General features: G+C 39.4%; 1 protein-coding gene across 7 annotated transcripts in view; it reads right to left on the bottom strand.

Annotated features, from left to right (window-relative positions):
• The window catches only part of SMCHD1 (structural maintenance of chromosomes flexible hinge domain containing 1), a 165,415-nt gene that overhangs the window by 67,509 nt on the left and 70,223 nt on the right, over positions 1-27,683 (bottom strand). For all 7 annotated transcript variants that reach the window (XM_051851359.3, XM_051851361.3, XM_008261120.5 and 4 more), the window contains exons 18-28: positions 23,276-23,353; positions 23,076-23,195; positions 21,058-21,202; positions 13,682-13,778; positions 10,711-10,783; positions 7,372-7,511; positions 6,012-6,146; positions 4,875-5,102; positions 3,867-4,015; positions 2,046-2,134; positions 1,014-1,132 (exon numbers count right to left, since the gene is read on the bottom strand). In XM_051851359.3, the coding sequence (XP_051707319.3) occupies positions 1,014-1,132; positions 2,046-2,134; positions 3,867-4,015; positions 4,875-5,102; positions 6,012-6,146; positions 7,372-7,511; positions 10,711-10,783; positions 13,682-13,778; positions 21,058-21,202; positions 23,076-23,195; positions 23,276-23,353 (1,373 nt within the window). The remainder of the gene's footprint in view (positions 1-1,013; positions 1,133-2,045; positions 2,135-3,866; positions 4,016-4,874; positions 5,103-6,011; positions 6,147-7,371; positions 7,512-10,710; positions 10,784-13,681; positions 13,779-21,057; positions 21,203-23,075; positions 23,196-23,275; positions 23,354-27,683) is intronic.

Genomic DNA, 27,683 nt, shown 5'->3' with positions numbered 1-27,683 from the left:
AATGGAAGTTCCTTAAAATCACTAAACAGACTTTATCACCAAACAAAACATTAAAAGTTCCTCAGCAGAGCTCTGATAGAGTGAAAGCAGTGTTATAAAAATTAGAAAACAATAGCAAAACAGCTTAATGGAAACAGAAACTACTTGAAAGGCAATAAGGAGAGGACCTTCTCCCTAAACCTGTCCCTGTTCTATGCAGAACAGTTTTTTTTAAAGTCAAAGAATTCTACCAGAGTTTTTATTTTTTAAGCTAACCTGACCAAACTTTGTAGGGCATGACCACCAAGAAATTTTATTTAATTAACTACTTTTAAAAACAACTTTATAAATAAAGATACCAACATATTTATGAATACAACAATATTACATCTATAATTTTCTTCAAGATGATATGTAAGGGGAGAAATGGTAAGTTGGACAATAAGAAATGGCAAGTTGAAGTTGGATGATGGGAACACAGGAGCTACCCCTACTCATGTTGTCTTGTCTAATTTTGCATATGTTCGAAACCTTTCATTATAGTTTTTTTTGTTTTTTTGTTTTTGTTTGTTTGTTTGTTTTTTGACAGGCAGAGTGGACAGTGAGAGAGAGACAGAAAGGTCTTCCTTTGCCGTTGGTTCACCCCCCAATGGCTGCTGCAGCTGGCGCACCGCGATGATCCAAAGCCAGGAGCCAGGAACTTCTCCAGGTCTCCCATGTGGGTACAGGGCCCAAGGACCTAGGCCATCCTCCACTGCCTTCCTGGGTCACAGCAGAGAGCTGGACTGGAAGAGGAGCAGCTGGGACAGAATCCAGCGCCCCCACCAGGAGTAGAACCCAGTGTGCCGGCGCCACAGGTGGAGGATTAGCCTAGTGAGCCATGGCGCCGGCCTCATTATAAAAGTTTTAATACCTTTCATGACTTCTTATTTTTAAAACTACAATCAAACATCTTTTAATTATTTGTTTTTCCAAACTTCTTGTTACACATAAAACAATGGTATAAAACCCCGTTTTAACAGAAAGTAGCATACCTGAAAAGTAGTTTTCAAATTTGAACTATCAAGTCCAACTCCAGCAATTGACAAAGCAGATAAAGAATTTGGTGAAAATGCTGGAATTTGATTTCCATACTGATCTGTAATTATAATAACTGAAGAAAAAAATAAAAATATTATCTTTTCTTTAAAGATACAAGTATCTACGACACAGTTAAAACTATGATTAGAAACATTATCTCTGTTCCCTTACACACTAACTTCTGTGTAAAATTATCATAATATTTATAATCATGACAAAAAATCCAGAATCAAGATAACAAGTTTATATATTTAACTATGTATTTAATATATAAAGCAAATTTTAGTGTGAAAATTTAAAGGAAACATTTTAACAATATGGAATGCTATACGTTTGAAAACAATGAAGGCTACACAGGAATCCATTCATACATTTAATTTATACTTTTAATATTAACTATTGTTAACTCTAACAAAAAGTGAGATGTCTTTCACAAACTACTTTGCCAAACTGATTTCAAAGGTATGTCAAATTAGATAAAAATAGCCAAAATACTTTAATTTTATCCAACATCAGATTTTCCCCCCAAAATTGGTTTCCTTATGTCACTGATTTTCCTTGTTTTAAAAAAGTAATTAATTATTATTTATTAGAGAGACAGCAAGCAAGCCAGAGAGGCAGAGATAGTGAGCTCCCTCTATTTGTTGACTCACTCCCCAAACACACACAATGGCCAGGTGGCCAAGAGCCAGAATTCAATCCAGGTCTCTCATGTGGATGGCAGGAACCCAGTTACTTGAGCCATCACTACTGTCTCCCAAGGTTCATATTAGTAGGAAGCTGGAATCTGCAGGCAGAGCCAAAGAGATTGAAACCAAGTACTCTGGTTTCAATGGGCACAGGTCCCAACCAGCATCTTAACTGCTAAGCCAAACACCCACCTCCAAAAATAGACTTTAAACCAATAATATCATATAACTCCAAAGCTTTCCTTTTGGATTATGTATGCTAAACCGCTAGTTTTAAAGAAAGGAGGCCACACTAACCTATTTCTCCAAGAAGCTCTTGGCCCATCTGTACTGTTTTTCCTCCTTTTAATTCACATTTTAAATGTTTAGGTTCATCAGGGAGTGGTCTGAAATTGGTTAACAAGTTAAAAAGCTTCAGTTACACCATTTACTGTAGAATAAAATTAAAACAGTTCTAACATGTTATAGAATAATACACAGATAGATACACCATGTTCTAAAACTTATACACAATAACATTTCTCCAATTATTTCTTCAATTTGTAAAACATAGCTATTAGGCCAAAAGAAAATAAGAAAGCTTGCAATAACAATAAAGAATTCAGACCAAAATATTATAAGCATGTTAAATTAAAGTATTCATATTGACAAGAAAATACCAAAGAAACAGGTCAGTAAGAATAATTCATCAAGAGATCTGGGTGAGGTCAGAGAATAATATATCTGGGATAAAATTTAAATTTTAAATGACACATAAAAATTGTACATATTTATGGGATACACTATATAATGCCCAATCAGGGAAAGCGTTCCTTTCTCTTCAAACATTTAACATCATTTTATGGTGAAAACATTCAAAATCCTTTCTAGTTTTTTATTTTAGTTTAGTTTAGTTTATTTAAAAGCTGTAGTAGGGGTTAGGAACAATATGGAAATGGGTAGAGGAATTGTTATTATTACTATTATTTGAGAAGGGGAGAGAATGAGACAGAGTTCCTATTGTTGACATACTCCCCAAATGTTCACAATGGCTCTGGTTGGGCCAGGTCGAAACCAGGAGTTGGGAATGCTATCCAAGTTTCCCATGTGGATGGCAGTGACTAAATAACTTGAGCCATCATTTACTGCCCTCAAAGGTATTCATTAACAGGAAGCTGGAATCAAGAGCTGAGACTCATACCTCAGTACTCTGATATGGGATATGGGCATCTTAACTGGCGTCTTAACTGGTGTCTTAGGTGATAGAACTAACGCCTGCCCCAGAGAAATTAAAATGCAAGAAGTCATTAGAAAAGAAGTGATAAAAGACTTGTATGCCACAGCCAGAGTATCTTGTTTCTGTTTTGCATATTAACTTAAATCTTTCTTTTCTGTGCATTCCACATATTAATTCTGCTTAGATTCATCTTTGAAAACCATCAATCACCAATTAATGAATTTTTCCTTCCAAATAACACATTAATTAACCACCTGTAGCTTCATAGTTTTCAAGCCTTTATCATTATTTTAACGAAAGATTTATTTATTTGAAAGGCAGAGTTAGAGAGAGAGACAGACAGACAGACAGACAAACAGAAAGATCTTTCATTTGCTGGTTCAGTCCCCAAATGGCCACAATGATGAGGGCTGGGCCAGGCCAAAGCCAGGAGCCAGGAACTTCTAGGTCTTACACGTAGGTACAGGAGCCCAAGGTGTTGGGCCATCTTCCACTGCTTTCCCAGTTACATTAGAAGTGACCTGGACTGGAAATAGAGCAGCTGGTACTTGAACCAGAGTCTACATAGGACGCTGGAGCTGCAGGCTGAGCTCAACCAGCTGAACCACAGCACTAGCCCCTTGCTTTGTGATTTTCCAAGTGTTTCACTGTTCTTTGCACTAAGAGACATTTCCTTTAATGAAAGTTCTAGTTCCTCTAGCTACTACAGAGCCAATTCAACACAGGGTTATACTGATTACAAGAACAGCTCACTATCACCAGTGAAATTTTATTGCAAAGACAACCTGCCATATTTCATACAAACACATTAAAACAATTTGCACAAATGTACACTGCAAAAAGTATTCTCATTGCCACATATTGAATTTTAAAATAGCTCAAAATATATTAAGTTCACAAACCTTACTGTAAATGCACTTTCCAAAGACACATGATCATCTTGAAATGAAACTTGGCAATAACGCATATCTTTTATAGAAGTTGGTACCTGCACATCAGGCAGCAGACCTTGTAGCAAGTGTTCTTTGTTAATCTCAGGAGTCCAGTTAACCTAGGAGAAAAATATACTTAAGAAAGAACTGCTCAGTCTGCTCTCAGATTATCATGTATCTTCAAAAAGATTCTGAAAGCTAAATTGTGAACCATTTTCCTCACTCACCCCAAAAAAGGAGAAGTCCTTTTATAAACAGAAATGATGATTCCTATATTACTATGATTAAAAAAAAAGTATCCTCTTCTTTTTGGCTGTTAATGCTGCTGTATTTTTGAATACAACAAAGTTTCTGAAGACATTTATTCAGAGCTTCCCTACAAAATTATTACTGTGGTCATTATAGTTTGAAAATAACATACAAGGGCTGACGCTGTGGTGTAGGAGGTAAAGCCGCAGCCTGCAGCGCCAGCATCCCATGTGAGAGAGACAGAGGGAAAGGTCTTCCTTTGCCGTTGGCTCACCCTCCAATGGCCACAGAGGCCGGCACACCGCACTGATCCGAAGGCAGGAGCCAGGTGCTTCCTCCTGGTCTCCCATGGGGTGCAGGGCCCAAGCACTTGGGCCATCCTCCACTGCACTCCCTGGCCACAGCAGAGAGCTGGCCTGGAAGAGGGGCAACCGGGACAGAATCCGGCGCCCCGACCGGGACTAGAACCTGGTGTGCCAGTGCCGCAAGGCAGAGGATTAGCCAAGTGAGCTACGGTGCCCGTGGCTCAAAATCACTTTTCTAAGATCAAATTTGTCACATATGAACCACCCAAAAATTTCAATGTAGCTGATGAAAAAAATCTTATTTAGTCTAGAATTTTAAATAACACTATTATTTTTCTGTGAGAGACTTCTTAGAAACTACTTCTTATTCAACCTTCCAAGCATAAAAAAGTCTTGAAAAAAACAATGTGTTAAACATACTTACTTTAATTTTTTCTGCTAAAGTTGATGTTATATTAATTTCTCTTTCTCCTTCATCATACATTTGGAAAATAAGATTATGCATAATGTCGCCTGCTACCCAATTAACTTCATCTTGGTGTTTGATCTGGATTGCCTTCTGCCCTTCTACACTGAATATCTGTAATCTTGCAACATGGCTACTGGGAAGCAACTTGATTGTCTTTTCCACAGGCGTGACATCCTTACAACTCTAGGGAAATGCAGAAACACAGAGTGACACCTGTACTGAAAGTTTTTTAACTTTATTGATGAATGACTTACACTGCTAAAGAAATCAATTTTACTACTATGGAAGAGTATCTTCTATACCATTACACTAAGACTTATTATGAAGAAGGCATTGTACTATAAATAATTCTGTATTTCATACCACCAGGTTATAAATGACAGGGGTTACATTTTAAAAACCAAAAAACCATGTATTTGGACTAGAAAGATTGCCTCCTCATTTCTTCATTTACATAAAAGCACTGTCAATTTTTAATCACATCAGTTAATGACTTAGCATTTATTAATAACAAAAAAGATAAAAGGAATTAAGAACTCAAAATCAGGGACAAACAGCTGCAATAAAACACAGGTTACAATGAAGCTTTAAAAATGAAAAACATCATACTGGCACATTATCTAGAAATTCCACCACGTGACAGTACTACTAAACTATGTGTTTACAGAGTTATATACATAAATTAAAGGTTTCTATGTCTTGTGGTGGTGGTTTAAGTGGAGATAATCTGTAACCATTTTAAGAAACTAATAGGAACAGTACAAATCAAAAGAATAAATGATGCATTTTAACATAGGAAAAAATAATCTTAAGGAAATGTAAATCAATAATAGCTATACCTATTGTAGAATCTTTATCAAGATAAATACTAATATTTGATATAAAAATGTTAAACTAGTCATTTCGCCATTTAATGTGGCCTCTTTTTCCCTTTGGCTAAAATAATTACAAATACCTTGTTTTTAAAGGTCAATAATCACAAATACCTCATTTTTAAAGGTCAAACAACTTTGTGTAAAATACTACAAGGCTGCCAAAGACTATTTGTATTAAGACTTAAAATAATATAAATGAATACTAATAACAACTTACAGGTATTTCAATTCTTGCTTTAAGTGTCTGGTCTTTTTTAATATTCTGAACTTGAATGGCAGATCCTGTTAAAATGCTGGTTCCAGAACTACTGCAATCAACAGTGTAGACTGGAAGGTTTGGAGCACCTGAAAACTGTTGGCAGGTTGAAAAAAAATTAATATCCAAATCAAGTGTTACTGTTTTTCAATAATTGATCAAATTTTCAAACAATTCACAACAACTACCATTTTGGGTCACACAGTAGAAAATTCTAAATACAAGTTTAGTTAAAAAAGTTTGCAAAAATGGAATGGCAAGATATCTTTGGTGAAAAAACTTTTAAACCCATATACAGTTTACCATAATATGAGTTTTCACAAATATTTTTAGGGTCCTTCATATGCATGGATTTTAAACACTTTGTAGATCAAAATAAACTTATCTTTTAATTCCATTTTTAAATTAACTTTTTTTTTTTTTTGCAGGCAGAGTGGACAGTGAGAGAGAGAGACAGAGAGAAAGGTCTTCCTTTGCCGCTGGTTCACCCTCCAATGGCCGCCGCGGCCGGCGCACCGCGCTGATCCGATGGCAGGAGCCAGGTGCTTTTTCCTGGTCTCCCATCGGGTACAGGGCCCAAGCACTTGGGCCATCCTCCACTGCACTCCCTGGCCACAGCAGAGAGCTGGCCTGGAAGAGGGGCAACCGGGACAGAATCCGGTGCCCCAACCAGGACTAGAACCCGGTGTGCCGGCGCCGCTAGGCGGAGGATTAGCCTAGTGAGCCGCGGCGCCGGCTAAATTAACTTTTAAAAGTACTTTCCTGAAACTCAGAGTTCTAGAGGATTTCTGAACAAAAAGACTAACTTTTTGTAATGCTAAGTAACAATTATCTGTTTTAGAAAGAGAACTTAATTATGACTTTTTTTAAATTTTAATCTATTTACTTGTATTTTTCTTTCCTTTTTAGTGGTCTTTTACCAACCTTCATTTATAAATCTACTGATAATCCTGAAAGGTAGTTTTATCACTCTATCTATAAGTAAAATATTTCATCTAAAATGAGGCAGATGAAGACAAAGGAAAAGATGGTAAGAAAAAAAACTTTTCATCCATAAATTCCATTATGAAACTGGGTATAGCTGGTATCTGTTGACTTGGGGACACTGAAAAACTACTGACAATGAGAGTTTCCCACAAATTTCTCTATCTAATAATGACTAAAGACTGAGATATGAAGTAGTTATACAGTACAAATACCGCACTATATTAGTTTTATAGATGTAGAATAAATAGATATATAAAGTAGATATAGTCATTGCCATTTATTATAATGGAATTCAAAATAAAATCTAAATACTCCTATCTTACAACAAGCTTACCTTACAATGAACAATCAACTTTGGTTGTGCTGTTAGGTTGTCTGATTCATCTAAAACTTCCACTTGAAATGGGAAAGCTGTTCCATTTTCTATAACTAAAATTTCAGAATCAGGTTTCACTTTCAATCGACGAGGGGGACCTATCAAGAAATCATACAATGAAATACATATTCAGGTTTCAAAGACCAAAGCATCAAAAATAACCATCATTTAAAAAGTTAATATTTTATTAATAATGCCAAGTAAGAAAAACCGAAGCAATGTCTACATTGAATCATTTTCATTCTCAAAATGCATAGATTGTGTCTACATAAGAAGTTTCAATTCTTTAGCAAAATGTGTAATACCTAGGATTAGTTTATGCTGAGATATGACACTGAGTTAATTCATATTAGAAATCAACTAAACATGCAAAACTTTTTTTTTTTAAGATTTATTTATTTATTTAAAAGTCAGAGTTACACAGAGAGAGGAAAGGCAGAGAGAGAGAGAGAGAGAGAGAGAGAGAGAGACTTCCATCCAATGGTTTACTCCCCAGTCGGCCCAAAGGCCAGAGCTGCGCCAGGAGCCAGGAGCTTCATCCAGGTCTCCAACATGGGTGCAGGTGTCCAAGGACTTGGGCCATCTTTTACTGCTTTCCTAGGCCATAGCAGAGAGCTGGATGGGAAGTGGAGCAGCCAGGTCTCAAACCGGCGCCTATATGGGATGTCGGCGCTTCAGGCCAGGTGTTAACCCACTGTGCCACAGCGCCGGCTCCAACATGTAAAACTTAAGCAGTAGAAGATGTCCCAAGTCCTTGGGGCCCTGCACCCGCGTGGAGACCTGGAAAAAGCTCCTGGCTTCAGATCAGATCAGCTCCAGCCATTATAGCCATCTGGGGAGTGAACCAGTGGATAGAAGACTCCCCTGCCCATCCTCTGCAACTCTGTCTTTCAAATAAAATGAATCTTAAAGAAAGTTAAAAAAATTATAATCAGATAATTTACTTGAGAAATTGCCCATTACCTCTGATGTCATAAGTTTAATATCACAAGTTTTCTATAAGATCAATAAAAGAGGGTTTGTATCTCTGCAGCAGGCTGATCTGGTATACTCTATAAACACTAATGTTTGAAAATTCAGCATGTCAAACACTGGTTAACACAAGCATACAAATATAGTTACTGGGATAGGTGACTGGCCTAGTGGTTTAGACACCATCTGGGACACTAGCAACCCAAGCAACCCGTATCAGAGAAACTGGGTTCAAGTTACACTCCTCTTCAGATTCTAGCTTTTAGCAAATATGTACTTTGGGTGGCAGTAGCTGATGACTCAAGTACTTGGGTTTCTGCCACCCTTACAGCAGACTCAGATTGAATTCCTGGCTCCTGGCTTTTGCCTGGCCCAACTCTGGCTTTTCTAACCATTTGGGGAGAACCAGTAGATGGGAAGTATTTCTTTTTCTGTCTCTCAATTAAATAAAAATTTCTCCAAAAAACCCTCAAAGATTTTTAGATGTTACAACAAAGGCTACCAGAAACATTTAATTTGCTTTGTAAAAATGTTAATGTTCATCATTCACTGTGTTGTTTTAATTAAGCATTGTTCTCATATAAACCTCACAATTTTAAAGAGTGATGAAATACCACTGTGTAATTAATGCAGAGATTATATCCCAAGGATTCAGGAAAATACTTAATCCAGAGAGATTTACAACAGAGAATTCTTTTTTGTTATTTTAAACCTTTTGCCTTTTGTCACCACTTGATATTATCTCCTCCTTTAATATTTTTGTTACCAGATTCTAAAACAAATCAGAGCAATCTAGTTACTAAGAATTCTACTTCTCAAATCCACAAAAAGCCCATGTTTATTAATACAACTGTTTCTTTTATTTCTACCACTGTGCCAATTTTCACTTCCTTATTAATTCACGCTTGAGAGAGAAACCTCGAACAATGGAAAAATTTTTTAAAAACTTTTGTTGTTTGAGAAACAGACATGATGGGAGGAGAAGGAAAGCAAGTGAGAGCCACAGAGCTAGCAAACAAGCTCACTCCACTAATACATCCCCCCCCCCTTTTTTTTGACAGGCAGAGTGGACAGTGAGAAAGAGAGGCAGAGAGAAAGGTCTTCCTTTGATGTTGGTTCACCCTCCAATGGCCGCCACAAGCCAGGAGCCAGGTGCTTCTCCTGGTCTCCCATGCGGGTACAGGGCCCAAGGACTTGGGCCGTCCTCCACTGCACTCCTGGGCCACAGCGAGAGCTGGCCTGGAAGAGGGGCAACAGGAACAGAACCCGGTGTGCCAGCACTGCAGGTGGAGGATTAGCCTATTGAGCCGTGGTGCCGGGCACTAATACTTCCAACAGCTAGGATTGAACTGGGCCAAAACCAGAGTTAGGAACACAATTCAGGTCTCTCAAGAGGGTGGCAGGAACCCAGCTACTTGTCTGTTGCATGTTGTATCCAAGAATCTCAGGAGAAGGAAGCTGAATTGTGAGCCAGATTTGAGACATGAATCCAGTTACTCCAATACGGGCCATAGAAGTCTTAACCACTAGGCCAAATGCTGTCCCAACAATTTGTGAAAGCACATAAGTTAATGTTTCTTTTTGCTTAAACAAATAAAAATATTACATATGGACAAAGATATGATCACACTACTGACAATATCAGAGAGCTAAACTTATATGCCAAGCACTATTCTAATTGTTCTAGATATACACACTTTCACAGTACTTTGCACAGTACTGTGATAATGAAAACTCATGCATATTAGAACTATATTCTCCATTGAATATAGTTACTACAGACTGTGCAAATTGAGGACTACCTATAACTCGCTTAATCCTTACAAATTAACCCTAAAAGCGTACATAATATCACATTTTACATGTGAAGAAACTGAGGAAGGATCAACTCTAGAAAAGACTTTTTGAACCTTTACAATAGACCATCTCTCAAACTATCCAGCAGGTTCTATCTTATCTAACCTAAAAGTAATATCACTTTCTCAAATTAAGCCATTATAAATTAAAAACTTTCTTCCTAAAATATATATATATATATATATATATATATATATATATATATATATATAAAAGGCTAATAAGTATATACCTGAGAATAGGGTCTTTAACACATTTTCAATACTTAAAATTTTTTCCAAAGATTATTTTCAGAACTTCACTAATAGATTTCTGGTCATTTCTGTCAGTGCTAGGTTTGACAATTCAAGTTATTTTGAAAAAGTAGACTTATACCTTACTGACTCTCTAACTTTGTATAGATCAATATATCATAAAAATACTATTGAACAGGTTAAGTATCAAGAATACTTCTTAAAATTGTATTACCAGGCAGTAATCTCATTTTCAAAATCTGTGAGTCTTCTTTTAAACCTGGTAGAATAACCTTCAGATTAAAATTCTGTGGGGAAAAAAAAATCATAAAAATTAAAACTAAGTGCTAATCACAGATTACATGTTCATTACCACAATTCTCTTTTTCGCTTTTCATTTTCATATCATTATAGCAATCTACTAATACTTTATTGACTAAAATTATCATTTATAATACATGTGAGAGACTCAGGAAAAAACGGATCTAAACTGCTTCCTTATAGACAATAGTCTCTTCAGACACATAAGACCTAACTTCTGAATAATTACCAGAACCGAATGGGTATTACTTAATAAAAACTGAATAGAAAAGTGGAAAAAACCCAGAAGTCTTAAATTCTTTAAATATAATGTAGTATATTATGGAATCCCAGAATTAAAAAAACAATTAACCGGAAACATTGGAATGAAGTGTACAGTACTACTAGCAGTATTTTATCAATGTTAACTTCTTGTGTAAATACCTGTATATGAGGTGTTATAAAATCTTAACAGGGGCCTGTGCTGTGGCATAGTGGGTAAAGCTTAACAGATTTTGATATGTGAATTTTCTATACTATCTTTGAATTCCTCTGAAACTATAAAATTATTTTAAAGTTTATAAAATTGGGGCCCGTGCTGTGGCATAGCGGGTTAAAGCCCTGGCCTTAAGTGCCGGCATCCCGTGTGGGCACTGGTTCTGGTCCTGGCTGTTCCTCTTCCGATCCAGCTCTCTGCTTTGGCCTGGAAAAGCAGTAGAAGATGGCCCAAGTCCTTGGGCCCCTGCACCCACATGGGAGACCCGGAAGAAGCTCTGTCTCCTGATTGGCACAGCTCCGGCTGTTGTGGCCAACTAGGGAGTGAACCATCGGATGGAAGACCTCTCTCACTGTCTCTACCTTACTCTAACTCTCTTTTTCAAATAAATAAAATAAATCATTAAAAAAAATAAGTTTATAAAATCTAGTATCTTTTAAGTAAGATTATGTTACTGAAGCCAAATTTTCAATAAACTTCAATCTCATTCCAGAAATGTCTGAATTAAAAAAGATGTACAGAACCTGACTTTTAACTTGGTTACACAAAGCAGTGTATACAGGTTGACAATCCCATATCCAAAATGCTTGGGACCAGAAATGCTTCAGATTTTGGATTCTAGGATATTAGGATACATATAACAAAATATCTTAGGGAAAGACTAAAGTCTAAAACTCATTTATGTTTCATATGTATCTTATTTGCATAGTTTGACAGTAATTTTATATAGGATTTTTATCATTTCTGCATTTTGACTATGATCCTGTCATATGAGACCAGGTATGGAACCTTCTGCTTGTTTCAGGTTTTGGAGTATACTGGATTTGGATTTTCAGATTAGGAATTTTCAACTTGTACTTAAAAAAAAATTCACATGATCTACCTTAAACATAATGAGATGGAAGAAAATTTATGTATATAGAGAAGATAATGATACAGTGAAAAAATAGTGATTTATTAATTAAGTCTATCTGCTGTTTTATAGACCTAACGATAAATACCTTAGCGGAGTTTGTATCTTCATGTCCCTGATATCCCTCACTAAAAGCTTAATTGTATCTTACAATCAGTATTTTTAAAGATACAAGCTAAAGTTTCTTAGATTTCTGGGGCCAGCACTGTCGCGCAGCAGGTTAAAGCTTCTGCCGACAGTGCCACCAACCCATACAGGTGCCTGTTGAGTCCCAGCTGCTCTACTTCTGATCTGGCTCCCTACTAATGTGCCTGGGAAAGCAGCGGAGAATGACCCAAGACCTTGAGCCCGTGAACCCACAAGTGAGACCTGGAAGAAGCCACTGGCTCCGGCCTGGACGTTACAGCTATGGAGACTAAACCAGCAGGTGGAAGCTCTCTCTTTCTCTCTCCCTTTCTCTCTCTCTTTAACTCTGCCTCTCAAAAAAACAAATAAACCTTTAAAAAAATAGAAAGTAGAGGGCCAGTGCTGTGGTGCAGCAGGTTAACGCCCTAGTCCAAAGCACTAGCATCCCATAGGAGCCCTGGTTTGAGACCCAGCTGCTCCACTTCCGATCCAGCTCTCTGCTGTGGCCTGAGAAAGCAGAAGATGGCCCAAGACCTTGGGCCCCTGCACCTGAGTGGGAGACCCAGAAGAAGCTCCTGGCTCCTGGCTTGACTGGCGCAGCTCTGCCCATTGCAGCCAATTGGGGAGTGAACTACCAGATGGAAGACCCCTCTCTCTCTCTGCCTCTCTCTTCATGTAACTCTTTCGAATAAATAAATAAATCTAAAAAGATACAAAGTAGAAAAATTTAATTTCTTAGATATCTAATTACCCTTTTGTTCTAAGAAAAGTATTAAAAACAAATGAAACAGTATGAAAGAGAAAAAATACCAAACAGCCTATTATGGAGCCAAGGCTGTGGCATGTCGGGTAAAGCCACCACAGGCAGTGCCAGCATCCCATATGGGCGCTGGTTTGAGAGCTAGCTGCTCCACTTTCAATCCAGTTCTCTGCTATGGCTTGGGAAAGCAATAGAGGATGGCCCATGTCCTTGGGCCCCTGAACCTGCATGGGAGACCCAGAAGAAGCTCCTGATTTTGGATCAGCGTAGCTCCGGCAGATGCAGTCATCTGGTGAGGGAACCAGCCTATTACTCTGCCTTTCAAATAAATACATAAATCATAAAAAAAAGCATAGTACTGGATTAAAGCTGAAAAACAGCCTTAAATGTGAAATGTGGAATAAAAATGAATGCAGTTTAAAAATGTGATTCATAAACATACAAGCAACAACAATAGGGAATGTGCCAGAATTTCTTAGATGTAACTGTTAAGTCTGACCTAAGAAACCAATACTTGATTACATCATCTTGTTGACAAGGTAATTTTAAATTTCTAATTTCACTTTTATCATATAAGAAACTACAGGTATTCATTTATGCACTATGCTTACCTTGCCTTGACAAGAGTTTACAGATCCCTTTGCTGTAACACCTCGAATTACGCAATTTGGCCCTTTGGTTATTTCTTCATAATGTAAAGATAAACCACTGAAAAAAATAAATTATCTTTTAACTTACTCTGCATTATGTTATGTACAAAAAAGCCATAAATGTGTTTTACTTTCTCACGTACTATTAGCATTAATTCTTTTTTCTAATAAAGCTTTTTTTCTTAAATAGGAAGAAACAAGTAAAGAGAAGCAAATATCCATGAATTTTCTTAAGAAAAACTGATCCATCAAGTATTGACAAGTGATCCTCAGAGAGATAGAAAGAACAGTTGAACCCCCTGGGTATAGTTCCTATCTTAAAGCCTGTGAGATACACAGGTTTCATTCCTCTAATGTTTCTGCAAATGATATACACCTCCTGCCAAGACCAGGATACTAGTTTAGCAGGCCTGACCTAGTTGACCCAAAGCTCGTTATGTACACCTCATAATATATTAAAATGCTAAACATCATGCCTACCAATTACCATAACACTAAAACATAAAACCACATAAGGAGTAAAAAGTGGCAGTGGCTAGACTGGGGACTAAAGGAAGAATCCTCCACTTACTTCCCAGAAAAACCATGAATATTTTTCCATTTATTAGAATGTACCTCATTTTCATTAAACAACAATATAATATTAAATTGAGTTCAGTGACAGGGCCACTCTCCACCAAGTGAGCTAGCAATCTGATTACAGAGTGTATATTTTTGCTGTATTAATAAAATGCTTGCAACTTGCTTTTTGCTGTTTTTTCACTTGCTCATGAATTCTTTCTCATGATGAACTCAAGACCCTGGGTACTAGGCAGCAAGTGTTCTCTGTCTGGCACCAACACTAATGGGATAAACACTGAAAATGTGGGGCCGGCACTGTGGCGTGGGGGGTAAAGCTGCGCCTGCGGTGCTGGCAACCCATTTGGGCGCCGATTTAAGTCCTGGCTGCTCCACTTCCGATCCAGTTCTCCGCTATGGCCTGGAAAAGCAGTAGATGATGGCCCAAGTCCTTGGGCCCCTGCACCCATGTGGAAGACCTGGAAGAAGCTCCTGGTTCCTGGATTCAGATTGGCTCAGATCCAGCCATGCGGCCATTTGGGGAGTGAACCAGTGGATGGAATACCTTCTGTCTCTACCTTTCTCTGTAACTCTGTCTTTCAAATAAATAAAACATAGATAGATATACAAGGCAGAAAATTTATAAAATTTAGAATGCACTTATTGAATTAGTAAATATACAAGGTAGGAAATAATCCAAAGGTGGGTTTAAAGAGGAAATAACCAAACAGGTCTGGTTTAAGGATGTCCTCAACCTTTCAAATATTTTACCTGGTATAATCTCAAGAAAATTTTAGCACCTATTAAGTGAAATTGCAATTTTTGAAAAAGTCCAAACAGGCCAGCGCCGCAGCTCACTAGGCTAATCCTCTGCCTTGTGGCGCTGGCACACCGGGTTCTAGTTCCGGTCGGGGCGCCGGATTCTGTCCCAGTTGCCCCTCTTCCAGGCCAGCTCTCTGCTGTGGCCAGGGAGTGCAGTGGAGGATGGCCCAAGTACTTGGGCCCTGCACCCCATGGGAGACCAGGATAAGTACCTGGCCCCTGCCATTGGATCAGCGTGGTGCGCCGGCCGCAGCGCGCCGGCCACGGCGGCCATTGGAAGGTGAACCAACGGCAAAGGAAGACCTTTCTCTCTGTCCACTCTGCCTATCAAAAAAAAAAAAAAAAAAAAAGAAAAAGTCCAAGCAATGAAAGGAACCCTTACGATGGTGTAAACTACTTAGAACATAGACTGAGATTCCCCTGATCTACTGCCATGAGCAACTTGTTTCTTAAGTTGGCTTTTTTTTTTTTTAACAGTGGTAACATTTATTCTAGGTAAGGAGGAAGGGAAAAAAGACGAAAAGTATCATGATGGGGAAAAAAACTAATTTTTATAAAGGATGGAATTCAAGTGTTTACAAATGTTTACTGAATAATTTATAAAATTTATCAAAGGTCAAATTTACAACCATTTACTTAAGGGGCCAGTGCTGTGGCACAGTGGGTTGAGCTGTTGCCTGTAGCACCAAGCATCCCATGTGGGTAGTGGTTTGAGTCCGCTTCTCATCCAGCTCTCTGCTGATGTGCCTGAGAAAGCAGCAGAAGATGGCACAACACTTGGTTCCATACACGAACATGGGAGACAAGGAAGAAGCTCATGGCTCCTGGCACAGGCCTGGCTTTTGCGGAGGATGGAAGATTTCTCTGTCTCTTCGTCTCTCTCTCTGTAACTCTACCTTTCAAATACAAAAAGTTTTTAAAAAATGTATTTTAAATACTTTAATTGGCTTAATTTTGGTCTAGAAATTGGGCAAGTGGTGGTGCAGTGGTCTAAAGCTCCACCTGTGGCGCCAGAATACTATACAGGTGCTGGTTCAAGTCCTGGCTGCTCCTCTTCTGAACCAGCTCTCTGCGATGGCCTGAGAAAGCAGCTGAAGATGGCCCAAGTGCTTGGGCCTCTGGACCTGAGTGGAAGACCCAAAAAAGTTCCTTGCTTCGAATCGCTGCAGCTGCAATGGTTGCAGCCATCTAGGGATTGAACCAGTGGATGGAAAACTTCCTCTCTCTCTTTTCTGTCTATAACTCTACCTCTCAAATAAATAAATAAATAAAAAGGAAGAAAGAAATTGGGCAAGAATTCATTCATAAGACATAATAAATGTTCTCATAAAAGGGAGAGGGAGCAGGAGAGGGGAGGGTTGCGGGTGGGAGGGAAGTTAAGGGGGTGGGGGGAAGCCATTGTAATCCATAAACTGTACTTTGGAAATTTATATTCATTAAATAAAAGTTTAAAAAAAAAGAAATTACTAGAGGAAAAAAAAAATCTTCCCATAAGCCAAGCAGAAGAGACTGATTTTATAAACAGCAAAGGGCTGAAGAAAGCAGAAACAAAGAGTGAACAATTTGATCATTTTAAAGTGATATTTCTTCTTATTTTTTTTTTTTTATTTTTTTATTTTTTTTTTTTTATTTTTGACAGGCAGAGTGGACAGTGAGAGAGAGAGACAGAGAGAGAAAGGTCTTCCTTTGCCGTTGGTTCACCCTCCAATGGCCGCCGCTGCAGCCGGCGCACCGCGCTGATCCGATGGCAGGAGCCAGGATCCAGGTGCTTTTCCTGGTCTCCCATGGGGTGCAGGGCCCAAGCACCTGGGCCATCCTCCACTGCACTCCCTGGCCATAGCAGAGAGCTGGCCTGGAAGAGGGGCAACCGGGACAGAATCCGGCGCCCCAACCGGGACTAGAACCCGGTGTGCCGGCGCCGCAAGGTGGAGGATTAGCCTATTGAGCCACGGCGCCGGCCCAGTGATATTTCTTCTAAGGCCAGAATACGGAGACAGAACAATAGGAAAATGACTGGTTAACCTGAGATTATTTCAGGTTAAAAGATATAAAGATCCTGACAAAGGGATTTAGGGACTCATTCCATCTACATTTCAGTTCTGACTCATAAGCAAACGGCCAATGATTACCAGATATCTGACAAAAAGAGAATAAGAACAAACAAGCAAAGAGCTACTAACTTAGAGACAACAGTGTGCCCATACAGGTAAAATAAAGCTTTAAAACAAGAATAAAAATTCCTAACATTTATTTTATCAGTGAGAAAAAGACACTACATTCAGAAAAAAGGAACAGGAAAAAGTAACAAAGTTTAAAACGATAACTAGGATGGACTCTAAAAAAAAAGATTTTATTTATTTGAAAGAGATTTACAGAGAAATGCAGAGCCAGAGAGAAAGAAAGAGGTCTTCCATCTGCTGGTTCAATCCCCAAATGACTGCAAGGGCCAGAGCTGAGCTGATCCAAAAGCTAAGAGCCAGGAGCTTCTTCCCAGTCTCCCAAGCAGGTACAGGGGTCTAAGGATTTGGGCCATCTTCTACTGCCTTCCCAGACCATAGCAGAGGGCTGCATCAGAAGTGGAGCAGCTAGGACCTGAACCAGCGCCCATATGGGATGCTGGTGCTGCAGACCAGAGCTTTAACCTGCTGCATCATAGTGCCAGCCCTTGGAAGGACTCTTGGAAATTAAAAATAGAAATTTGAGAAAATCTGTTACAAAGTAAGGTAGGGCTGGGACATACCAAAGGCAGGAACTTCATCTGGTTCTCCCACTTCAGGGAATGGACCCAATTTACTGGGCCATCTTCTACTGCTTTCCCCCAGACACATTAGCAGGGAGCTGGATCCAAAGTGGAGCCCAGGACTTAAACTGTTGCCCATATTGAATGCTGGTACCTCAGGAGGTGACTTAACCCTAAGCATGTTCAGTATTTCACATTGAACTATTTATATAACTAACTATTGGCTGGCGCTGTGGCTCAATAGGCTAATCCTCCACCTAGCAGTGCCGGCACACCGGGTTCTAGTCCCGGTCGGGGCGCCGGATTCTGTCCCGGTTGCCCCTCTTCCAGGCCAGCTCTCTGCTATGGCCCGGGAAGGCAGTGGAGGATGGCCCAAGTGCTTGGGCCCTGCACCCCATGGGAGACCAGGAGAAGCACCTGGCTCCTGCCTTCGGATCAGCGTGGTGTGCCAGCCGTGGCGGCCATCAGAGGGTGAACCAACGGCAAAGGAAGACCTTTCTCTCTGTCTCTCTCTCTCTCTCACTGTCCACTCTGCCTGTTAAAAAAAAAAAAAAAAAAAAAAAAAAGTTAGGACCCTGGAAGAGAAACAATGACAAATGGTCAGAATAGGGGAGGTATTGTTGCATGATGGGATAAGCTGCTGCTTGTGAAGAAGGCATCCCTTAACAAGGTCCAGGTTTGAGTCACAGCTACTCAATTCTAATCCAGCTTCCTGCTACTGTGCCTGGAAAAGCAGAAGATGGCTTAAATGCTTGGGACCCAGATGGATTTCTGAGCTACTGGCTTTTGAACAACTCAGCTCTGGCTATTGACTGTTCATGGCATTTGAAGAGTGCACCATTAGATCTCTCTGCCTATTGCTCTACCTTTCAAATGCATAAAAAATTAACAAACATTAAATTTTAAACCAAAAAAAAGCTTTTATAATTGACATAAAGTACTTTCTGGGGGCTGGCAGTTAGTTGTATTGGGTAAAGCTGCCACCTGCTTAGCAGGTACCCATAAGGCAGTCCCAGATACTCAACTTCCAATCCAGGTCCCTGCTATTGCACCTTCAAAAGCATTGGATGATAGCCCATGTGCTTGGGCTCCTGCACTCATGTGGGAGACTCAGAAGTTGTTCCTGGCTCCTGACTTTGGTCTGGCCCATCTCTGGCCATTTTGGCCATGTGGGGAATGAACCAATGAATGGAAGATGTCTCTGTCTCTCCTCCTTTCTCTCTCTTTTTAAATAAATAAGTATATAAAAAAAATTGTCTCAAAGTTCAATCACTCAAGTAGTAAGATAGAATACACATAGGTTCACAACAAAAAATTTTATCTCACACATACCGTTTTCTTAGAAAACTATTGAAGTATGTGCTTCAACAAGATGAGGGTCACAGAGCTTTTTTGTTTTTTTTTTTTTTTAAACCTGGAGATCCCAGAAAGGTCAGATGCTAAATAAAATAAGCCTCGTAATGGTTGTACAACTAAAGGAACAAGAACCATTTCTTTGCAATGTAATTAAAGAAGATAACATCCTACACCTCCCAGTTTCCTGAAAGAATATGGGACTAACTTCAACTGTCAGCTGATTCCAACTTGCCAACCCTACTCCAGTCATAAAAATCCTGTAAGTTTAGCAATTATACCTTGAAAGCATGAATATAATGGGTTGTATCATTTACCTATAAAGAAGATTAAGATTTCCTTCTATTTTTTGACAGAGTTAGAGAGAGAGAGAGAGACAGAGACAGAAACAGAAGGGTCTTCCTATTTCCGTTGGTTCACCCCCCAAGTGGCCACTACAGCCAGCACGCTGCGACAGGCGTGCAGCACCAATCTGAAGCCAGGAGCTGGGTGCTTTCTCCTGGTTTCCCATGTGGGTGCAGGGCCCAAGCACTTGGGCCATCCTCCACTGCACTCCCAGGCCACAGCAGAGAGCTAGACTGGAAGAGGAGTAACCGAGACAGAATCCAGTGCCCCTACTGGGCCTAGAACTTGGGGTGCCAGCGCCGCAGACAGAGGATTAGCCTAGTGAGCCACAGTGCCGGCAAAGATTTCCTTCTGTCCCTACAAATCTCCTTAGCTGATTACCTGTGATCACATGCTTATTTAATAAAAAAAATTGTTTTCTATCTTTCTAGAAAGGTTTTCTGCACTTGATATAGTTTCATGTTTTCCTCTCCAACACAGAAGAAAAACAAAGTTCTGGGTAAATAAGGCTGAGACAGATCTCAGAATGACAAGTCTACATGCATAAAAACAATTAGTCTAGGAGCAAATGGCTAGTAGAGCAGTTAAACTGTTTGCATTCCAAATTGGAGCACCTGGCTCCAATTTCTGACTCCTGCACCTGATTCCAGCTCCTTGCTAATGCAGACCCTGAGAAGTGGCTCAAGTAATTATGTCACTACCACCCACATGGGAGACGGCCCAAGTGCTTGGGTCCCTGCACCCTCGTGGGACATCTGGAGGAAGCTCCTGGCTCCTAACTTCGGATAGGCCCAGCTCCAGCCATTGCAGCCATTTGGGAAGTGAACCAGTGGATGGAAGACCTCTCTGTCTCTGCTTCTCTGCTTCTCTCTCACTATAACTCTGCCTCTCAAATAGATCTTTAAAAAAAAAGGAAATATATATCTAATTGTCAACAGTAAATTTAGTCAAAAGATGAACTTCAATGAAACAATCTACACATGACCTGGCAGTGAAGACAGCCTAAAGTAAATAAATCTCCCAGATATCATAAAACTCACTACACATTTTCATTTTTTTTTTCTTGACAGGCAGAGTTAGACAGTGAGAGAGACAGACAGAGAGTTATTGACAGTGAGGAGAGACAGAAAGAAAGGCCTTCCTTCCTTTGGTTCACTCCCCTAATGGCTGCTACGGCCGGTGCAGCCCGAAGCCAGGAGCCAGGTGCTTCCTCCTGGTCTCCCATGTGGGTGCAGGGCCCAAGCACTTGGACCATCCTCCACTGCCCTCCTGGGCCATAGCAGAGAGCTAGACTGGAAGAGGAGCAACCGGGACAGAATCCGGCGCTCCAACTGGGACTAGAACCTGGGGTGCCAGCGCCGCAGGCGGAGGATTAGCCTAGTGAGCCACGGCACCGGCCCTCACTTCACATTTTCAACTATAATAAAGTCAACATCCACACACAAATCATTTCAGCTTATAAAACAGTAACTGTTTAGCAAATATGAAAAGACAAACAAAACTTGACCCTTCAAATTACCTTGCTTCAAGAACTGGCTGAATATCAGTTACTAGTTGACTAGTATGACCAAATTCATCCTGAAATTCCAGAGGAATATTGAATGGAACTCCAACACGAAAAGGATGATCCAGAAGACCAAAGGAAAATTTTTCTGGCTTACCCTCTTTAACAAAAACAAAAGTAAAAATAAATTAATTGGTCAGAAAATTCATTAGAGGTCAAGAACATATCCATTAATACAAAAGAAATTAGACTATATTAAACTATAGCACATCTATACTATTAAATATGTCCCACAATCTCCCCCTAAATTAAAAACTAAGCAAAAAAAGTTTAATGGTAGTACTTCTAGGCACAGTGATCAAAAGCACTTAAATCAGTTCTTCCCCAAAATCCCCTCATTGTGACACTAAATACAGATTTCTTTCAGAGATCTAAATCTACATAAACAATAAACGAGAAAAAGACAATACTAATTGCATTTGAAAGCTACAACTGACTTACTGGAAAGATCCAAGAACATAAAATCCTCAAACATCAACAAAAACAACAAAAAAACTGGAGGATTTACAAAACTCCAAGAAAGAATTCCCAGGGGCCGGCGCTGTGGTGCAGCAGGTTAACACCCTGGCCTGAAGTGCCGGCAGCCCATATGGGTGCCATTCTACTCCCGGCTGTTCCACTGCTGTGGCTTGGGAAAGCAGAAGAAGATGGCCCAAGTTCTTGGGCCCCTGCACCCACGTGGGAGACCCGGAAGAGGCTCCTGGCTCCTGGCTTCGGATCGGCCTAGCTCCTGACGTTGCAGTCAATTGTAGAGTGAACCATCGGAGAGAAGACCTCTCTCTCTCCTCTCTCCTCTCTCCCCTCTCTCTCTCTCTCTCTCTCTCTCTCTCTCTCTCCCTCTCCTTTCTCTGTGTAGCTGACTTTCAAATAAATAAATAAATCTTAAAAAAAATAAAGAATTCCCAGATTCCCCATCCCTTAGTGGTAGACCAATCAAGTGCTGAAAGAAAGGGGTTGTAAGGAAATGAGGGTCACAGCACTCCAAAAATAGTATAGCTTACTGAAAATAAGTGAATGATTATATTCTAAATATGACTCTCCAACAACAGTCTTCCCAGTTTGGGTCCCAAAATGATAGAACCCAGATATTTACCCTCTTAGCAAGAGACTAGAAGTCTTCGCTTGGGGGTATCTGAATTGCCAGAGTAAAGACTGAAAAACTCTCACAGCATAATTTCCCTCAATGGAATACACATTCTCTAGTGTCCTATTTCTTAAATGTGAATAAATCATTAGTCATATAAGAGAGCATCTAATATGAGAGACTCAGAGAAAATAGGAAAAAGGTAAGAAAACAAGCTTTAAAAATCCCCATCCCCCCACTATTATTGACATCAGAAAATTCAAAAAGATACTAAATCCATGAAGGAGGAAGAAAATGTTTACAAAAGAGAATAACAATGAAACTAAAACAACAACAAAACCATGGTAGCTGAAAAGGAAAACTCAATAGAAAGTGCATAACATCAAGTTAAGCAAATCTCAAAATAGAGAAATAGAACCAAGAGGCAGAAGATAGAAAAAAGAAAATCAGCACACCAGTCAAGAGATTCAAAACTTAGATGTTTTAGAAAGAGATTAAATAGAGTAGGAAATCAAAGTACCTGAAGAAAAATTACTAGAAAAGAAAACAGGAGTTTCCAGACTGAAAGGGATAATGAAGTTCATAACAACTGGATGAAAACTGACCCAAACCAAAGCAGTTAAAATTTTAGAAACAAGGCATAAAAGATTCCCAAAACATCTAGGATTATGTAAAGAATCAGAGATCAGGACAACTTTAGACTTAACCAGCCACAATAGAAGGTGAAACAGAACAACTTCCAAGTAAAAAAAGACGATTATCTTGTAGACTTATAAAGCCATTTAAAAATCAAAATGTTACCCAATTGTTCAAATATCCTTTACTGAATTTTTTTTTCTTTAAAATGTAACTTTCAGCACATATAATTGGGTATTAGTGGTCTGCTTACCTTTCACAGAAAATTTAATTGCTTTAGATGGAAGTGGTCTTCCTGCGTAAGTATCTGCATTACTTTCATTCAATACAACTTGTAATTTCAATGTGTAATTCCCCAACTTTTGAATATTTTCTAGATAAATTAAGAAGAAATTAAAAACCAAGTCAACATAATACTGATATATCTTTTAAATATTCAGAATGATAACTCACCCATTTTTTTAAACCAGTAAGGCCATTTTCCTCCATGTTGACTTATGTGTGAAATGATTTCCTTATTTCCACTTGAAGCTTAATAAGATGGAAAAAGAAATAATACTGCCTTGAGAAACCAAGCATAAATCAGAAATATGAAATGTCACATTGATATATCAATACAATATCTTTATTTGCTATATAATTTAAGTTATTTTGACGCTCCAAAAATGTAATGCTATCCTATTCAAGTAAATAGCCGAAATTAATGTTTACTCACAGTAAAATCTCCTTATTTCAAGTTTTTTTATTTATGAGCAGATATATTTTTTATTATTTCTTAAAGATTTACTTACTTATTTGAAAGGCAGAGCAACAGAGAGAGGGAGAAAGACAGAGATCTTCCATACACTGATTTACTCCTCAAATGGCCACAACAACCAGATCTGGACTCGATCCAGGTCTCTTACCTGGGTGACAGTGCCCCAAGTAAATGGGCCATCCTCCATTGCCTTCCCAGGTGCATTAGTAGGAAGCCAGATCAGAAGAGGACCAGTCAGGACTCGAACAGGCACTTTGAAATGGATGCTGACTAGCACTATACCATGACAGTCCCAGATGTACTTAAATTTTTTTTTTCTATTCATTTATTGGAAAGGCACACAGACAATAGATAGATCTCATTGTTAGTTCACTCCCCAAATGCGTGCAATAGCCAGGGTTAGGCCAGGCTAAACCTACGAGTCAGGAACTCAATCAGCATCTCCCACGTGGTCAGCAAAAACCAACTACTTGAGCCATCACCTACTGCTTCCCAGGGTGCACATTAGCAGGAAGCTGGAATTGGGAGCAGAGTGGAACAAAGCTAATGCTCAGGTTAAGGCCCCAGCCTGCAGGGCCAGCATCCCATATGGGCGCCAGTTAGAATCCTAGCTGCTCCACTTCTGATCTAGCTCCCTGCTAATGTGCCAGGAAAAGCAGTGGAAGATGGCCCAAGTCCTTGGGCCCCTGCACCCATGTGGGAGGCCCAGAAGAAGCTCCTGGCTTCAGATCAGCTCAGTTTCAGCCATTTGGCGAGTGAACCAGCATATCTAAGACCTCTCTCTCTCTCTTCTCTGTCTCTACCTCTCTCTGTAACTCTTTGAAATAAATAAAAACAAATCTTAAAAAAAAAAAAAAAACTTTCCTTAAAGGTTTTCTTCAAAACTAAAATAGCATAGTTTAATGACAGTAATCTTTAAGATCTACTGTTAAAGTAAAAAAGCAAGGAACACATGAGAGATTCAAAAGATGTGTGGGCAAATGGAATTAAAAGATAAAAATGAAAACGTAAACTTTATTTCTCAACTTAAGCCTCATCGAATTCAAGACACTTTTGTAAGTGATACCAGTCACCAGCCATTTTAAGCCCATCCATGAAAAACAGAGGGTCCTAGGAATTTAATCATGTCAATGCAGTCCCCTTTTAACATCATTAAATAGAACACAAATGGATTTAAGTTTTCTTAGAAAACAAAAAGAAAGAAGTCAGAAGAATTCAAATCAAGACGGCAAGATGCATAATGCTTTCCCATTGAAATTCTTGCAAAATTGTCCTTGTTTTTTAAGTGGAGTAGGGTAAGCACAGGAGCACTGTCATGTGGAGAAGGACTCACTGGAAAGTTTTCAGAGGTGTTTTATAATTCAAGGTTTGGATAACTTTCTCATAAAGTTCTTAATAAGCAGATGTTCTTTGGCTTTCTAGAATAAAAAGTTAACATGTAAAATGTCTTAAGCATCCCAAAATCCTGTTGCCATGGCTTTTGCCTTGAGCAGTCCACTTCCATCTGTTGGTAGCCATTGTTTGGATTGTGCTTTGTCTTTAGGATGATAAAGCCATAATTCATGTCCTTTCAAAATTCTTCCAAGAAATGTTTCAAGATCTTGATACAACTTATTTAAAATCTGCTTTGAAAACTCACAGTTGGGAATGAGCCAGTGGGTGGGAGTTCTCTCTCTCTCAAAAATATGAAGGAACACATTTTTAAAGGGTACAACTATGAATCTATCATGGAAACTAGACAGTACATCACTATGAGATGTTCTCTAGAAAAACAAAGCAATTTGCTGATTTCAAAAAAATTCTTACTTTTCAAAATAATTCTTACATTTTCAAAAATTGTCTCCTGTATGCAAAGCACTAGAAAAAACCTGAACCAATGCCTTCTTTCATGGGGTTTCAACCTTCTACAGCATTGAGATGGGAAATTCAATTGTACTGTCCTTGGCTACTTTCATTCTAATGGCACTTATGCAGTTGAGACAAACCACATATGCCCCCGAAACCTAAATATTTGCTACCTGATCCTTTACAAATAGTCTGCCACCCCTGACCTAGAGACACAAGAAATAACAAAACGTTGTCCAGGATTGGAAAACCTGGCTTGAATGAGAACCAAAAGCCATCAACTGTGGTTAGAAATACGTTAAGTGAGGATGAGATGAAGTTGAAGACAAAAAAAGGCCAGATCATGTAAAAAGTCTTGTAGAGAGATGGCTAGTATCCTAAGCCACTAAAGGTGAAAGAATATAAAGCCAGAAGCTGCTCAGATATGAAGCTTCAACAAATGAATTAATAAAGAGCTGGGAAAAACCTATCCAGTCATTGATGGGATTCCTAATATGCTACCACAGGCAGCAAGGATGACCCATCAAGATAATCAAGATAAGGAGCAAGAAGAAACAGAGCAGAACTAGATCATAATTTTTAAAAACCACAACAACTAAATGTTCTAAATACCATATTCATTTTAAAACAAAGTAGCAGGTCTTTTCTACTCGGCCTCTGTGGAAGAAAACTTCCCACAGGGCTGTACCAGCACCACCAGCTTCAGCTTCTACAGCCGCTCCTGCCCATTATCATACCAGTGTATATGTTCTTCCACCTTTGGACTTGGATGGGTATTAAACTCTTCAGGTATAACTAAGGGAGACAGAGCCAAGGTGGTATATAGATTCATGATCTGTCTTGGGCACCCATCTCTGCAAGTTCAACTAGATGGAAATACTGGAGACACATTGCATTTGCAGGAAAGATGCTTTGCCTTGCTTCTCAGGATTGGGCCGACAAGAGACTGAAACTGCAGAAGTTTCTTTTACGGTACTCTAGTTTTAACAGCCCTTGTGTTTTGAAGGTTCTGACATAACTGCTATATCAGGAACCTTGTAACAAAGTGCCTTGTTGGAGTTTTTTTTTTTTTTTTTTTAAGATTTTTTTTTAAAAGATTTATTTTATGGGGTGGGCACTGTGGCGCAGTGGGTGCCGGTTCTAATCATGGCTGCTCCTCTTCCAATCCAGCTCTCAGCTATGGCCTGGGATAGCAGAAGATGGCCCAAGTGCTTGGACCTCTGTCCCTGCAGTGTCGGCATCCCATATGGGCGCTAGTTCGAGTCCCAGCTGCTCCTCTTCCAATCCAGCTCTCTGCTATGGCCTGGGAAAGCAGTGGAAGATGGCCCAAGTCCGTGGGCCCTTGCACCCACTTGGGAGACCCGGAAGAAGCTCCTGGCTTCGGATCGGCGCAGCTCCAGCCGTTGCAGCCATCTGGGGAGTGCACCAGCAGATGGAAGACCTCTCTCTCTGTCTCTACTTCTTTTATTTATTTGAAAGACAGAGTTACAGAGAGAGACCTGGACTATGTTCTTGGCTACTGGCTTCAGTGTAGCCTAGCAATGGACATTGTGTTAGAGGAGTGAACCAGTGGATGAGAAATGTCTCTATGCCTCTCAACTAAAAAGAAGGAGGAGGAAAGGCTACAAGTTAAAGACTAAGAGTGACTTCTGAAAGGTTGAAAAAACAAGCGTCCTAGCATATGCAGAGGCAACGTACTTCAGTTGACTCAGATTTTAGCTCAGTGAAACTTGTATTGGATGTCTGACCTCCAGAACCAAAAGATAATAAATGTACAGTTTCAAACTGAAAGAGAGACAGAGACAAAGACAGAAACAGAGAAAGAGAGAACGAGAAATAAGTATACACTGTGGTGTTACAAAGTCAAAAGAGAGTATATTAGTAAAATGACAAATGGTCAAATTGTAAATAAAACTGAAGAGGCCAAGTAGGTCATTTATGCAATAAACATGTGCAGTATTATTAGTTTTTTTAAATGTTGGAAATAAACACATATTGAATAAAATAGTGTCAAAATCTATAACCCATATAAACATTCAGTGATAGAACAGATTATTCAAATTATAAGAAAATATTTTAAGGAGCCAAGGCTGTATATGGCAGGTAATGCTGCCTCCTGCGATGGTGACATCCCATGTGGCCACTGGATTGAAACCCAGATGCTCCACTTCGATCCAGCTCCCTGCTAATGGCCTGGAAAAGCAGCAGAACACAGCCTAAGTCCTTGGGTCCCTACACCAACATGGGAGATCCAGATGA

This window comes from Oryctolagus cuniculus, chromosome 10 (assembly GCF_051225735.1).
Source record: "Oryctolagus cuniculus isolate XC-2025 breed Fujian yellow rabbit chromosome 10, ASM5122573v1, whole genome shotgun sequence".
NCBI classification, from domain to species: domain Eukaryota; kingdom Metazoa; phylum Chordata; class Mammalia; order Lagomorpha; family Leporidae; genus Oryctolagus; species Oryctolagus cuniculus.
This window is presented reverse-complemented; position numbering and strand designations above follow the sequence as displayed.